General features: G+C 43.6%; 5 protein-coding genes across 5 annotated transcripts; 1 reads left to right on the forward strand and 4 right to left on the reverse strand.

Moving 5' to 3' along the window:
• Positions 1-489: 489 nt before the first annotated feature.
• On the reverse strand, positions 490-3,273 carry Bfra_005275 (putative cas1 domain-containing protein; the record flags this gene model as incomplete). The annotated part of the gene is made up of 1 exon (XM_037335659.1): positions 490-3,273. One exon carries the CDS (start codon positions 3,271-3,273, stop codon positions 490-492), a length of 2,784 nt encoding a protein of 927 aa, XP_037192754.1.
• A 2,059-nt stretch (positions 3,274-5,332) lies between these two features.
• On the reverse strand, positions 5,333-10,517 carry Bfra_005276 (putative carboxypeptidase s1 protein; the record flags this gene model as incomplete). The annotated part of the gene is made up of 9 exons (XM_037335660.1): positions 5,333-5,828; positions 5,884-5,970; positions 6,024-6,619; positions 6,669-6,845; positions 6,900-7,101; positions 7,181-7,346; positions 8,805-9,213; positions 9,264-9,916; positions 10,034-10,517. The coding sequence occupies 9 exons, from the start codon at positions 10,515-10,517 to the stop codon at positions 5,333-5,335; spliced, it is 3,270 nt and encodes a 1,089-aa protein (XP_037192755.1).
• A 51-nt stretch (positions 10,518-10,568) lies between these two features.
• On the reverse strand, positions 10,569-11,179 carry Bfra_005277 (uncharacterized protein; the record flags this gene model as incomplete). Its single annotated transcript, XM_037335661.1, has 2 exons — positions 10,569-10,929; positions 11,079-11,179. The coding sequence occupies 2 exons, from the start codon at positions 11,177-11,179 to the stop codon at positions 10,569-10,571; spliced, it is 462 nt and encodes a 153-aa protein (XP_037192756.1).
• A 470-nt stretch (positions 11,180-11,649) lies between these two features.
• Positions 11,650-12,576, forward strand: Bfra_005278 (putative shwachman-bodian-diamond syndrome protein; the record flags this gene model as incomplete). Its single annotated transcript, XM_037335662.1, has 1 exon — positions 11,650-12,576. The coding sequence occupies one exon, from the start codon at positions 11,650-11,652 to the stop codon at positions 12,574-12,576; it is 927 nt and encodes a 308-aa protein (XP_037192757.1).
• A 719-nt stretch (positions 12,577-13,295) lies between these two features.
• Positions 13,296-14,017, reverse strand: Bfra_005279 (putative 40s ribosomal protein s18 protein; the record flags this gene model as incomplete). Its single annotated transcript, XM_037335663.1, has 4 exons — positions 13,296-13,596; positions 13,651-13,712; positions 13,791-13,857; positions 14,004-14,017. The coding sequence occupies 4 exons, from the start codon at positions 14,015-14,017 to the stop codon at positions 13,296-13,298; spliced, it is 444 nt and encodes a 147-aa protein (XP_037192758.1).
• Positions 14,018-14,310: the final 293 nt, after the last annotated feature.

Below are 14,310 nucleotides of genomic sequence, written 5' to 3' on the forward strand. Positions count from 1 at the left end.
TTTCCCACTCCTTTCCAACTCATTTATACACTTCTCTCATACACACAATCAATTCAAGCCAAATCATTTTATCCCATTCATCCCATCCCATCCCATCCCAACCAATCAACTTCCAATCTTCCTCTCTCTTCGCCTACTCCCTTCTTCTAATACACAATCACAACAATCACTGTAACCCCTTAAAAGTTTAAAGTTGAAACCACAATCAAAAATATACACATAAAAAATAGTATTCCCCCTCCCTCCCTAAAATCTATAAGATATACTAGGTATTATCGCTATATACATTCCCCACACTCAATCGCCCTCGACATGGGATATCTCATATGCGTTCGCTGAGAGACTTAATCCACAACCCCAGAACTAGCACCTTCATAATGTTCATTCCCCAAATCTTCATCTACATGCAGGCCACTCACTCCCGAGCCCATACCATTTGGTTCCCCCCACTCCCCTCCAACAATACAATGCCATATTATAGAAATCAAATCACCTATAAACCCAATTCCCTACCCATAACCCGACCAGAATTCCACCCACTCTCCATCTCAAATCCGTGCTCATACCTCTCACAATTGTATTCCTCCACCATCTCACTCCCGTTACATTCCCATTCGCATCTTCACCCCAGTTCCCAAATCTAAAACTCTTACTCGGCGTTCCCTCTCCATCCTCAATCATCGGCAACAAGTCCGGTTTCAAAGTTGCTCCCAAGCCACCTAACTCATGACTCGTATGATATTTTTGCCCTTGAACCTGCCCGCCACTCGCTCCACCTCCAGTCCAACCTCCATCAACAATCCATCCGGTAATCCTCTCCGTAGCTCCCTCTACCCTCCAAGCAACCCACACAAAAACAACCGTAAGTAACGCAGCCTCCGTCCACCTATCCCAGACCCCCAATCTCAGAATCCCCTTTAAATCCGCTGCCATCCAAATATGACTTTGCAAAACAAAAGTCTCCAATGAACACCTTCCCAACCATGCAAAAATCGTCGAATGATAACTCCTCAGAATGCTATGAGAATTTCTTAGGGTGACGAACGCAAGAATTGGAATCGCGGAGATGTAAGGATGCCACCAGAGATAATCTTCTTTATCTGGAGATCTTTGGGTTAAGAGGCGGAAGCCAGGGAGGAGAATAACTGAGGCTATTATGGCGATAGTTTTAAAGGGTGTCGGATGGCGAGCCACCGGTCGAAGAAGGATGTCGATTTTAGATGTGCCACTTACGGAGGCGGTTTTGATGCGCATGAGACGTAGATAGAGAATCGCTGTTATCATACCGATGTAAACAATGAACATATCCATTCCGGCACGGTATCTCCATTCTTGCATATTCCATGAAATGGCAAACGTATACTTCAGTATGAAAGCTAAAACTTCCAGAACCCCAGGGATTTTAATGAAAGCTGTTGTAAGACCAGCTGAAATGAAGATCTTTCCCAACAAGAATCCGGTGCTGGAATTCTTTTCTTGCCTTATTTTCAAAGTAAAGTAAACTACCAAGAACCAGAAACTAACAAGTGGAACAAAGTAATGAGCCATATAATCAGTACGCATCATATATGCCAGAGCGCAAGTAAGCATATTCAATCGAATTAGAACACTGGCCACTCTTTCGAAAGAATAATCTTCTCTCCTGAGGAAATACATCGTATGTCCATATCCTGTCATGAAAAGATAACCAGCCACAAGATTTCGCATGATTTCAAATAGCCATAGAATTTTCGATCCATGAGTATAGTGATAAATAAGAATCAAGAACTGCATCCATCCTTTCCACTCATCAGTTTGATCTCTCGAAAGGAATCCATAATCGAAAGCATGAGCTCCAACTTCATAATTACCCTTGGAAGGACTCGAAGGATTGTTCATCCTAACGGAAAGAAGACCAGCGATAAGTATAGCAGAAGAAGCAATAAGAACCTCTCTCTTATGAAATTGCTTATGCTCTTTCTCAAATAATTGGGTTCGATCAGCGTAGTAGCAATAGCAAATTGCCAAAGCAAAAGTCATAAGAGCACCAAGCACTTCTGGTTGAGGCAACAGACGTCCAATTCTTAAGAAATGCTTACGGCGCAGTAAAAAGACACTAGGAAGTAGTATCATTCCAACCAAAACAAAGAGCCACTGAATCAAATTAGGCTGTCGGTAGTTATTACAACAAGTTCGGTCGTGAGGATAGCCTCGTCCAACGGAGTCTGCATTACAACGAAGGTTAAGCAAAACATCAGCTTTTCGATGGGCCACATTATCAACCACATGCAATCCACTCTCCTCATATTCTCCTTGGCCAGCCCAAGTCATGAGCGAAAAACTCCAAACGATATCAGCTTCCGAATGCGCGGAAACCTGTTGTAAATAATCGTTCATTTGATCGATCTTTTCCGGTGTGATAGTCTCCTCTCGAGAGGGCGATAGAGCCTGATACCAAGGTACCTGTACCGGCGCCAAGAGTAAGAAATTCGGAGATTTCCTCTTCGAAGGAAACGATTGTGATGCAGCAGCTCGTAAAGCATGCTCTCCTCCATCATGATCCATAAAAGGAATAACATGTTCAATCGAGTCTCTAAAATCCTTGAAGAAATTCTCCTGTCCATGTCTCGCATACCACAACCCCGGAGCTCCCAATAATATCAACCCAGCACTCTCATCTGTCTTCGAATCTTGCGCCGGATTTGCATTAAAGCTCTTTAACTCTCGGTCCAATCCCGTAGAATTGAGATATGGATCCCAAATAAACTGAACCGTAACGCCCGAAGAACTAAACTCCAAATCCTTATGTTTGTCCGCCAAATCCAAATCCAAATGCTCTGTAATTTGTTCCTCCGCTCTTCTCTGGTCCATCTTCTTTGCGACTGCCCAGAAAATCTGTCGTGTGGTGGAATCTCCAATAAAGACCAATCTGCGTTCCTTGAAACATTCTTGTATGTCTTTCCGCTTGTATTCATACATCATACACCCCGGAGGTTGCCAATTCTGAAAAGGATTTTTCGAGCTCCATCTCGGACCTGGATCTAGCCATTGGCCTTTATTGAGTAGGGCACCACATTTGTATGGATCGGAGATATCTGCGAGTTGATCATTAGCTGTGAGCGTTTCGGAGTAAGGGGTTGTGGGTAGAGGAGAGTTGGGATTTGACCTACCTATCCAGCAGTATCTATAGATAACACAAACAATGATAACTGAAATCAGAGCCTGAAAAGCCTTCTCGACCACCGCCGCAATGCGGGTTGGCGCAGAAGGAATCGTCACTCTCAGACGAGACATTCTGCACAATGATTCAACCCTTCTATCAAAGCACTATCGCATCTATTAAATCCGAATGTTGGTCGTCCTGCCCTTCCAGTCCAATCCGGTATGTATCGCAAACACAGCAAATCAGAAAAGAAGAAGCCCAATGCAGATTGGAAAACAAGCAACAAATCCGGCAGGCTAACAATCAATCGAGTGACAAAGAAAGCAATCCACTCTCATTAATTCATTCAGCATACAAATCGTTCTTAACCTCAAGTATAAGTTACCTTTTCTTTTCCCGGGATTTGGCACCGACAATATGGCGATAGCATCAAGAAAGAAGACTCAACCTCCACACCTATTAAGAAAGAAGGAGAAAGGAATAAGAAGAACATGGCTTCCAGATCCAGGAACACGACCTAGTTAATTTTGTTCGTCAAGAGAGGGTAGGTACATCCCATCCAATTTTGAGGTAGAGTCTTGGCTTCTCTCCATTCAATCAGCCATTGCTCGAATCACAATCGTCGTGCCTCCATCCTTGTACTTGATGGAAACAGGCATTATCAAGAGATTTTACCCAATGCGTATTTTGGCCTTCTCGCATTCTCCCCGCAAAAACCCAAGTACGGACTTCGTAAAGTAACACCACAAATCCATCCTTCACTCCAATTATGATGCCTATGACCTTTCCAGCCAATGATGCTGTCGCTTCAAGTCTTGCCAATACGGATACAAGGCACATCACCAACGTGCCAAGCAAACCTCACAGCCATAAACACATGTCAGCCTCCTGCAAAAAGTTCTTGGTATTAAGGAATATGAATCTATTTTATGTGAAGCCTCTCTGTCACCAACCAGCTATACTCTTTTATTCAGCCCATCCAATCCTCATAATTCCCTAATCCTGTGATGCCTATACACACGCCCGTCCGTCTCACCCCGTATCCTCTCCCAACCATCGGTCCCGAAAACCTTATTCAACCAGTCTCTTCTATCATGTCATGCGCACACCTTCCCTATCCAATCCATTCTAACCCCCCATCCCACCTATCCCAAGTTCCAACCCTCCACTCTCTCTAAAGCCTACAGCCGAAAAGATCCAACCCAGTCCCAACCAAGTGTACCTATTCCACTCCAAAACAAGCACAACCATCCGAATCCCGAATGCGAAATTTCGAAAGGCCTTAGAAAAGTGGGATCCAACTGATTGAATTCTTGGGACTAAGCGTGCCTTAGCTTATCTTAGCGCCGAACCTTTGTCGGAGAAGCTTTATCGGATACACTTACACACGGCGGAAAATATCGGAGCTTAGTTTGTCCGAGTGAAATTTAATGATGGAAAAAAAAACTCTTTCCGTTTCAATCCTTTCGCATTTCCTCTGAGATGCATCCTGAGAAGTGATTGCTTGGAAATCAGCACTCACTTGTTCAAGATGGGTACCTACTAGCTAGGTATACCACGAACTGCATACCAAAAGCAGTTCAAGGACCCTTTGTCTTCTTTCTTGCCAGTGATTCTACTTCACCATATGCATGCATACTTGAGGAATATCATTGCGAAAGGTGCAGGCATGCAAGAAGCTCTAGCAACCCATACATCAACAACCAACGGTATAGTATCTTTCCCTCTCCCTTCCCTCCTCCCTCCCTTCTTCCCTATCCCGTCTTCTGCCTCGCTCGGCCAGCTTTTCCCCAAAGCCGGTCTTGAGCTGGATACCTCACCCTTGGATCTTAAACCATCCTCGAGTTTGCGTACAAGACAAGAGCGAACCTAGCAACGACCTTTGAGTGCGGACCCTTCTTATGCCACATAGGAGATGTTTCGCAATTTGTAGTTGGTACATCCTTCGATTGATAAAATTCATGTTGAATCGGAGAAGTAAGATTGAGGGATTGGAGTCTGAATTGACTTTGAAAAATAGTCAAAACTTAAAGTTAGAAATTCATTTGCATTCATTTTGCTCATTTGATCATTATCTACTTTTGAACATGTACCACACCCCTTCTTTAAGTTTAGCCATTCCAAGCCCAAATACCTTAAACTCGCAGCAAGGTTGTTTTTCGCCCTCTGCTCTGTTCCTCCTCATGCAACTCAATGCCAAGTCCTCTTCGATTTCTTACTTTGCGGCTTAAATCTCTTCTTCATACCTCCACTTCCACTATCCCTCCCCAAAAGTGACCTCTTCAATTCGCTCTTCGCGAGACTTACTGGGTTTGGCCCATTCAAAGTGGTGTTATATGTACTATTTGATGGCAAAACCTCGAATTGGATCGTTGCGTTGCCTTCTCTATACGTACTCTTTTGCGTTCCCGTCGTCAAGTAAGTTTTGTTACTATCAATGCTAATCAATCCACTTTCGATATCCTTTCTTCCAATGACTCTTTCGAAGATTTCGAGAGAGGCAAGAGGTTGGTAGAAGGGAACTTCGTGACCGGACTCGTAGATGCGGGAGAAGGAGAAGAGTCCGGATTGCTTTACTTGACCGTGGACGATGGAGTCAGAGGTGGTAATATTGGTGTAGCCGGCGACGGAGAAGTTGGTGGCGTTTACTTCGTTGGCGACTACTTCTCCACCTAGCCAGTTGCAACTGGAGATCTGTGTTAGAAGGGATCTAGATTAATGTTGGTACTTGGAGTACTTACTTGTAATCGGCATCACCGGCCATCATAGCAACGTAAACTCCTTGGCTAAGCAATGCTCTGACCGCCTCAATAGTACCAGACTCTCGACTATAAAGAAATTAGTGACCTTCGTGAAGTACATGCCTTTGACTTCCACTTACTCATCATCACCAGTAGCGGCAAAAGCACTTCCTACTGCATTTGCATAACTAGTGAAATTCTGGAAAGCACCAATAGCAGCTTGGACCTTTGGTGTGTTGAGATATGATGTGTAGTAACCATATGGGAAAGGATCAGGTGTCAATTCTCTCATGTCATATTCATCTCTTCCCAAGTAGATATCATAGACACTTTCTACGAGATCAGCACAGAAAGCATCTGCAGCTTGACAAATCTCATTGATACCTCTCGCTGCACAGTCTTTGACTTGATCGACACAGTTTCCGGCACCGTAGAGATTATTGTAGAATTGGGCTTGTACACTCTCGTTGAAGGGAGAATAGTCATAAGTGTTACCGGGGTAGACGGTAAAGTTGTAGTAAGCTTGATATTGGATCAATGGATCATACCAGCCATTTCCGATCAGAACCGATTCAAGGGAGATCTGATGAGCACCGGAGATGTTCTTGGCGTTTTGAGTTTCAATATACTCATTGTATATTGGACCATAATGTCCACCATAACTCTCAGTCGCAAAGTGAAATCCATTTCGAGAGTATTCAGGGAAAGCACCCATGAACCCTTGCAAGGTTTTCCACTATACTCAAATCAGCACATCTCTCTGAAAGACCTAAATCAAAACTTACGAAGTTAGGAGCTCCAGCCTGGGTAGTATTGACTGTAAGACTTTCATTTCCATAACTATAAGTTCCGCAGTCCGAACCCTGTGCATAGTCTGGACAAGTAGCATTTGGCAAAGTGATGATGTAACCCGAGCTAGGATCAACATATCCATTGACTGGAATCGAATATGAGAAACCGACCTGGTAAAGATCAGTTCACGAGTCCATCGCCTCTCTCCTCCCAATGTTACATACCTGAGTAGGCTGATCAATATAAATCATGTTGCTAACATTATTCCAACTATAAGGATTATTGATCACACTTCCCTCTGCATCAATATAACACGGTCCATTTTCCTCAAAAAGACCAATCATAGAAGAAGAGCCCGGTCCGCCGTTGATCCATACTGTTAATGGAGCCTCCGATGCGTTACCGTTACGGGTTTCGAAGAACCACCTGGAGGGATGTTAACATAAAGTTTGCTGAGGAATGACGCGAGTTTGGTCAAAATCAGAGACCAAAGGTAACAACATACCAAAAGACATGTTGATCTTCCTCGACATCCACATATCCCGAGTAACTCTTAACACCTTCCTGCGTTTCACATACACCAGTTGGGACTTCTTTGTATCGAACTGGCAAATCAAGGTATCCAGTGGCATTAATAAGATCTGTAGGAGCCTTGACGAATTGAGCAGCAACTGATGTTGCTGCCGTGAGAAGGATGGGTACCCGGAGTGAGGAATACATGACGATGATGTGACATGTACTGATTGACGATGAGAAGGAGAGGTGAAGAAGAAGTGACAAAAAGAAGAAGGATTAATTAGAGCTACCACCCTGTTTATCATCTACTCTGAAGATCAATCTTGAGCGGGGTGTTTCGCAAGCACCCAATGCATTTTCCATGCACAACCAAGGTTGTATAACTCACGACGTAGAGTTCCTGCATACACTTTCTCAATTCCCCTTTCGAGCTACAATAGCTCACCCAACTAAGTCTCAATTTACGAGCTCACCCCTACCTTATCGTCCACCCCAGACGCGATAAATGCACAATCCCCATAATTCGTTACTCATCAAATGAAGATCGGACGAGCTAAGCCGTCGTCGACATCTCGAAAAGGAAGGTACTGAAACATTGTAGCCTCCGTCGTCATCGATACCTTTCATCACGATAAGACAAATACACCTCGGAAGATTACCGGCCACCGATTTTCAACGGTCAAGCCTCATTGTAATCGGTAAGCAGTGTAACAGTGTATCCTAGAAGTATCGTGGGAACATTGTCATTACTTGAAAGTTGATGCTAATGAGCGATTGTGATTGAGAAACAGTACGATAGAGCTACGGAGTATTGCTAGGAATTAGCATTGAGGGTGAAGAAGAAATACGACATGTCTGTTCGCAACTTGGATAGCTATGTAATAAGAGAATAGAAAAATAAACTCTTGTAATCTTCAAATTTAAATTTGATAAATTAAAAGTTTCAATGTTCCCCCACATCAGATTTGACAATTGAATACTTTCAACGTCCCAACCAAAGACCAGGAATCAGATGCTTTCAATGTGTCAATCCAAGTGTGACAATTAGATGTTTTAAATGTTTCAACTTAAGCTTAACAATCCGATGCTTTCAATCTCACAATTAATTGAATATTCCTAATCTATCAATTCAGACAGAACAATGAAATACTGTAAATGTCTATCCTACTTCAATTTTTAAAACAATCAAATGCTTTCTAGCTTCCTCAATGTCAGATCTGAAAAGGAGTATATCTTGGGTCCTTATTAGCATATAACTAATTTCGTCCATTGAGTAAACGAACACCAATCGTAGTTAGTCAAATAGAAGAGTAGTCACTGTGTGAGTAAAAATTCAAAAGTTCATGTGTTTAATATGTCAGATTAATGTATATCCGTGTTGTTCCGTTACTGTAGTACAATCGAAAGAAAGTGTCCGATTCCCATCCATGCCATGCCCATCCTCATCGCAATAAATACAATTTGCTTCCTTCATTCCTCATCCATGCATATTCTAATCTAAGATAGCTAACATCTATAGATCTAGAGAGTATAATCATTCAACCATTTGTTGAGGAAATCCAACGAAGCCTCAGGTTGGTCCATTGGGACCATGTGTCCAGCACCAAAGATACGAGCGAAGGTGAAGTTACCACTGCTCTTGAAGGTACCAGTCTTGTCTCCGTTCTCCAATTGGAGATCCTTGGTCTTGGCGGCATTGAAATCCTTTTGGCCAGGCCATTCAAGAGCATCAGTCCATGCTTGGTTTCCGAGCCAGTTGCAGATGAAATCAGCATCACCAGCATAGATCAAGACTGGAATTTGCTCGAGGATACCTGGTACCAGACGGTGGAAAGGTTGCATCCAGTCACCTTGGAAGAGGAAGTTTCTGTTGATATCAAAGTTGCAGCTGTCGTAACTGCTAACTTCAACACCAAGTTCCTTTTGAACATCGGCTTTGTTCAAGAACTCGCTGATCCAGCCAAGGGCAGAGTAGCACAAGTTGCTGGTGTCTTCACATTTGCCACGAACATCATAAACGTTCTATAACGTGTTAGCATCTTGTATTTCAAAGATTATTTAGTTAAACATACCTGTCCAGTTCTTTGGTAAGGTCCCATCATAGCATTGTTGCAGTAAATGCTTGCTGGAACACAAGACCAAACGCTCTCGCTGTCGTAGCAGTTTTGAATCAAACTTTGGCAACGTGGAAGAGCGTTATCCATAGCTTGACATTCGCTGGCACCGAGAACGGCTGGCCATCCACCCTCTCCACAAGCCATTGGTCTGTAGTGCTCATATTGTGTAAGTCCATCAGTCAAACCGTTACCGATAAGAACGGACTTGAGGTTGATGTTGCGCTTCTTGTGAGATAAGATCTCACTTGTGAAAACTGGAATGTAATGACCGGCATAAGATTCACCAGCAATGTGGAAATCTTGCTTAGCGTATTCAGGGAATTGTTTGAAGAACAAGGTGAGAAGAGCATAAACATCCTTGCCTGCAGCAACTGTGTTGCTAACAGATGAACCACTGTATGAGTATCCAACATTAACCGGTTGGTCAAGGAAGATAACGGAAGCATTGGCGTTCCATGAGTATGGGTTGTTGTGTAGTTTGAGGTTCTTGTCAATTGAGGAAGGACCAAGTTCGAGGAAGAGGCCGGTTAAAGAAGAACATCCTGGCCCTCCGTTCAACCAAAGAACGACTGGATCGTTCTTAGGGTCATTTCTAGATTCAAAGAACCCTAAATCTTATTAGCACATTTGTTCGTAGTAAAAAAATGATATCGGAAGGAAGTGGTGGCGTTGTGATCAAGAAATATGCTAGATCGTCAAGTCATCGAAAGAAAAGTAATACTCACAATAGAAAAGATGCTTATCATTCTCCTCATCATCCAAATAACCACTGTATTGCTTGACTGTATCAACACCGAGCTTGCTAGGGTCAACCTTCTTAGCTCTCATGTTGTATTGCTCAAGCTTTCCATCAATTTCGCGCTCCTTCTCTCCCTCCGAGTTCTCAACCCAAACGCTTTGAATATCTGCGCCCTTGACAATATAATCCCAGGTAGAATCTGGTCTTCTTGTATGAGGTTTTGGTTGAGAGAAGAAGGTAGCTTTTTCCATCGCCTCCGGGAAAAGCATTGAAACTTCATCCCAGATAGCTTTGGCTTCGGCAGTCATGCCTTTCATGGAACCAGTGAGTTGACCCAAAGATTCCATTGATTTAGACCAAGCATCAGAGACCGGCTTTGTTGCTGATTTGAATGGGTTCTGGAGAACCTGTTGTTGAGGTATGGATGCCGCAGCAGCGCCCATAAGGACGGTTGATGCGAGAAGCTTCATGATGAAGTGCAATGAAAAATAGAAGCTGTATTGTTGTAATTCTATTCTATTCTATTTCATATGATGATTTCCAAAAGAGATGGATGTTATGATGAAGAATAAAGAGATGGGAGATGGCAAGAAGAAAGATGAAAGATGAAAGACGAAGGGATGGATGGGATGGATGGGATAGACGGGATCTTTGAATAGGGTTTCAAGGCGGTAACTGCTGCGCAAGTTGTTAGGGTAACCAAGAGCTACCCAAGTTGCTGATGTGCTTCGTGCTTGTGCGTGTTGTGCTCGTGCCTCAATTACGTAGCAAGGCACCCTTGGGAGTTGGAGGTTGGATGGATGCTTATCAGTCCAGCCATGGGAATTACCGCATCCAAAACAATGTATGGTGGAAGAATGCTTCATCGTCACAAGATCATTACTTTGGTTAATATTGTTGATTCAACATCGATCAAATCGTCTCTTTCGTGATTTCGATCCTTAGTTATCATATTAATATATTAATCGTTACATCAACTTACCTCGAAAGATCTCGAAAACATCAACGTAGAAGCTTGCTATCATCTCAACTTGGAGCTGTCGGAGCTTATCCTTCCAACAGTTTGAAGAGAAACCCAGCGTATCACAACAGAGCCTGGGGCTAGTCTAAGATTCCCCTGACGCCACTGCATAGTAAATCTGTCAAGGTACCCGCGATGGACACATGACTCCGGTCTCAGACTTTCATTCACCGATAAAGCATGATTCAGATATGAATACTACTAGGTATGATGGCTGTACGGTAAAGGAGACTTTGAAAGCTTCGCGCTGCTTCCATCAATGAAGAATCAAGATGGCTCATCGTGACTCATGATGAAGATATTGTACAAAGTGTTGATATTGAGGTCTCTACCGGCAGAAAGGCAGAAGTCTTGCCTTCTCACACTCTCATCCCACTAAGATAAGTGTAGATAAGCTCGAGATGCTTACTCTGTAGAAATGACGGCGAAGTTGACATCAAATATGCCGTGCCTTTATTAGTGACTCAGCCGTTCCGCGGGGTGATGTAAACCCGCGCAAAAAGAAAATCTCCAAGACCATTGAGAAAAAAAGATATTCCAAATTCCTTTTTTCGATCAACACCACCTTACGAACCGTCAAGATGCCCATCAATCAACCCTCTAACCAGATTAAACTCACAAACGTATCCCTTGTACGGTACAAGAAGGCAAAAAAGCGTTTCGAAATCGCCTGCTACAAGAACAAAGTACTCGAATGGCGTTCCGGCAACGAAAAAGATATCGACAATGTTCTTCAAATCCCTAACGTTTTCCTAAATGTTTCGCGAGGTCAAACGGCACCGACGGCCGATTTGGCAAAGGCTTTTGGAAAAGATACTCCAGTGCAAGATATCATTCTCGAAATATTAAACAAGGGAGAATTACAAGTTGGAGAGAAAGAACGACATGCACAGTTGGAGCGAGTGCACAATGAAGTGATCAGTATCGTAGCCAGTAAACTTGTGGATCCAAAATCGAAGCGGGTGTACACTACGGGAATGATAGAGAAAGCGCTCGAGATGCTCAGTTCGCAGGGGTCGCAAGCACAGGAAAAAGATAAGAATCTGGGCAGCGAAACTGCAACTCCGACGACGGGAGAAGAAGGGGAAGCAAAGCCAATACCCAGAGCGAGGGAACATGCTTGGACGGGTGTCGTGGCTACGAAGAGCGCAAAGAGTCAAGCACTGGAAGCGATGAAGGCGTTGATTGCTCACCAGCCGATTCCAGTCGCGAGAGCGAGGATGAGGTTGAGAGTTACGTTACCTACCAAGATTTTAAAGCAGGTTGTTAAGGCTCCTGGACCAAAATCTGCTGATGAGGGAGAGGGCGATAAGAAGGAGACGGTCAAGGATAGAGTATTGGGATATGTAGAGCAGGTCGAGACTCAGGATGTGATGGGTTCAGAGTGGGAGGTAGTAGGGTTTGTAGAACCTGGTGCATTTAAGGGAATAGGAGACTTTATCAGTACGGAGACGAAGGGACAGGGAAGAGTCGAGGTATTGGATATGGCTGTTACTCATGAAGATTAAGAGTCCAAGTATTCTGTTGCAACTTGGGTTTGGTATCATTTAGCGGGTCTAGAATGGCGTTCGGGGTAGCAAAAGCAGTTTACATTTTACCTTGTGGTTATATATCCCGTGGGTTGATTCATTCATCATTTTAAGAATCAAAGAAAGTTACGTCGTACACACGTGCGGATATAATCACAGCATTTTGATATAGTTCAGCTACAGGAGAATGATCTTATGCAGGTCAAAGGTCCGATTTAACATTCCCTGCTTGAAGTTCGTCAAGAACAAAACGTGATGTAGATGTACCCTCCAATATTTGCCACCTGCTCCTTCTAAATCTGGAATTACAGGACCTTCGAAAAATAAGTTGCTGCCTTCCCTACGAGGGAAAGTATAATAGGCGAAGGGGTAGCATAAAATGCACTATACTCGTTGATATACGCGCAGATAACAATTTCAATCACGGCTTTGGGGCGTTTGAACTCCAGATTCTTTGTAAAAACAGCTCTCATGATTCGTAGGCATACCTGAAAATCAATCTTGGCACATTGTTCTGAAAGCACATAAAATTATAGTGGGGCCATTGATGATTTATTGTTTCCTTTTCATGAACTGATTTCCCTGGGGCATGCCCAGTAACAGCATCATGCTGTAGAAGCTGTTAAGCCAGATGTAAAGTACCAGTCCATCGCAAAAGCCACACTCCACCCAACCGTAAATCCCAGAAGCGCAAATATTTAGTTTCCCTTCTTCTTGGAAACACCGACGGTTCTACCTCTGCGACCAGTGGTCTTGGAGTGTTGTCCACGGACACGGAGACCCCAGTAGTGACGGAGACCACGGTGAGCACGGATCTTCTTGAGGCGTTCCAAATCGTCACGGAGCTTGGAGTCGACACCGTTGGCGAGAACTTGGGAGTCCTTACCATCGACGATATCGCGTTGTCTGTTGAGGAACCAGGATGGGATCTTGTATTGGGTTGGGTTTTGGATGATGGTAACGATTCTCTCGAGCTCTTCGGAGGTGAGTTCACCAGCGCTGTAATTGATTAGTCCTTTGCCCTTCTACTCTCATGACTAATGTGCTCCATACCGCTTGTTGAGATCGACATCAGCCTTCTTGCAGACCAAGTTGGAGTAACGACGTCCGACACCCTAAAATGAAATTAGAATGAGGACAAGGCGACGGGAATGATGGAATTTTGCCTTTATTTTAGTTAAAGCAAACATAACCTTCTGCTTTCCCTCAACGTTGGTGTTGAGCAGACGCAGAATGTATTGAAAGTTGGACTTCTCCCCGCTGTGAACAAGTTGTCAGCAAAATGTCGAAATTGGGGGACCAGAAGCTATCATCTTGAAGCGCAACCTCACTAAAGGTCGCAAAACAAAATTTCCAGCATTTCGGTCTTGAAATAGGAAAAAAAGGGCGGAATTTGGGTTTCGCACGTTACGAGTGACATGTTGGGCGACGGTATCTGGAATTGTCGATGGTGTCGAGAGGCGTTTCGAGAGGCAGAAAGTTCAAGAGGTCAAAAAAGTTCATACAATTCGCTTCACTTCAGGAAAGTGCAAAAGTCGATTTTAGCGCGCTTTCCGTATTTGGCTTAGTCAAGTCATGTGTTTAGGGCAAACTACAATCAAGCGAGCCAAAACGGAAGGAACTCCCAAAAATTTACAGCATCAAGATCATACCGAAATTTTCCGTACTAACGACCGCAGCAACCAAACGTCAAGATGGTACGTTGAATGTGTT

The sequence above is a fragment of the Botrytis fragariae genome (genome assembly GCF_013461495.1).
Source record: "Botrytis fragariae strain BVB16 chromosome Unknown tig00000054, whole genome shotgun sequence".
Classification (NCBI taxonomy): domain Eukaryota; kingdom Fungi; phylum Ascomycota; class Leotiomycetes; order Helotiales; family Sclerotiniaceae; genus Botrytis; species Botrytis fragariae.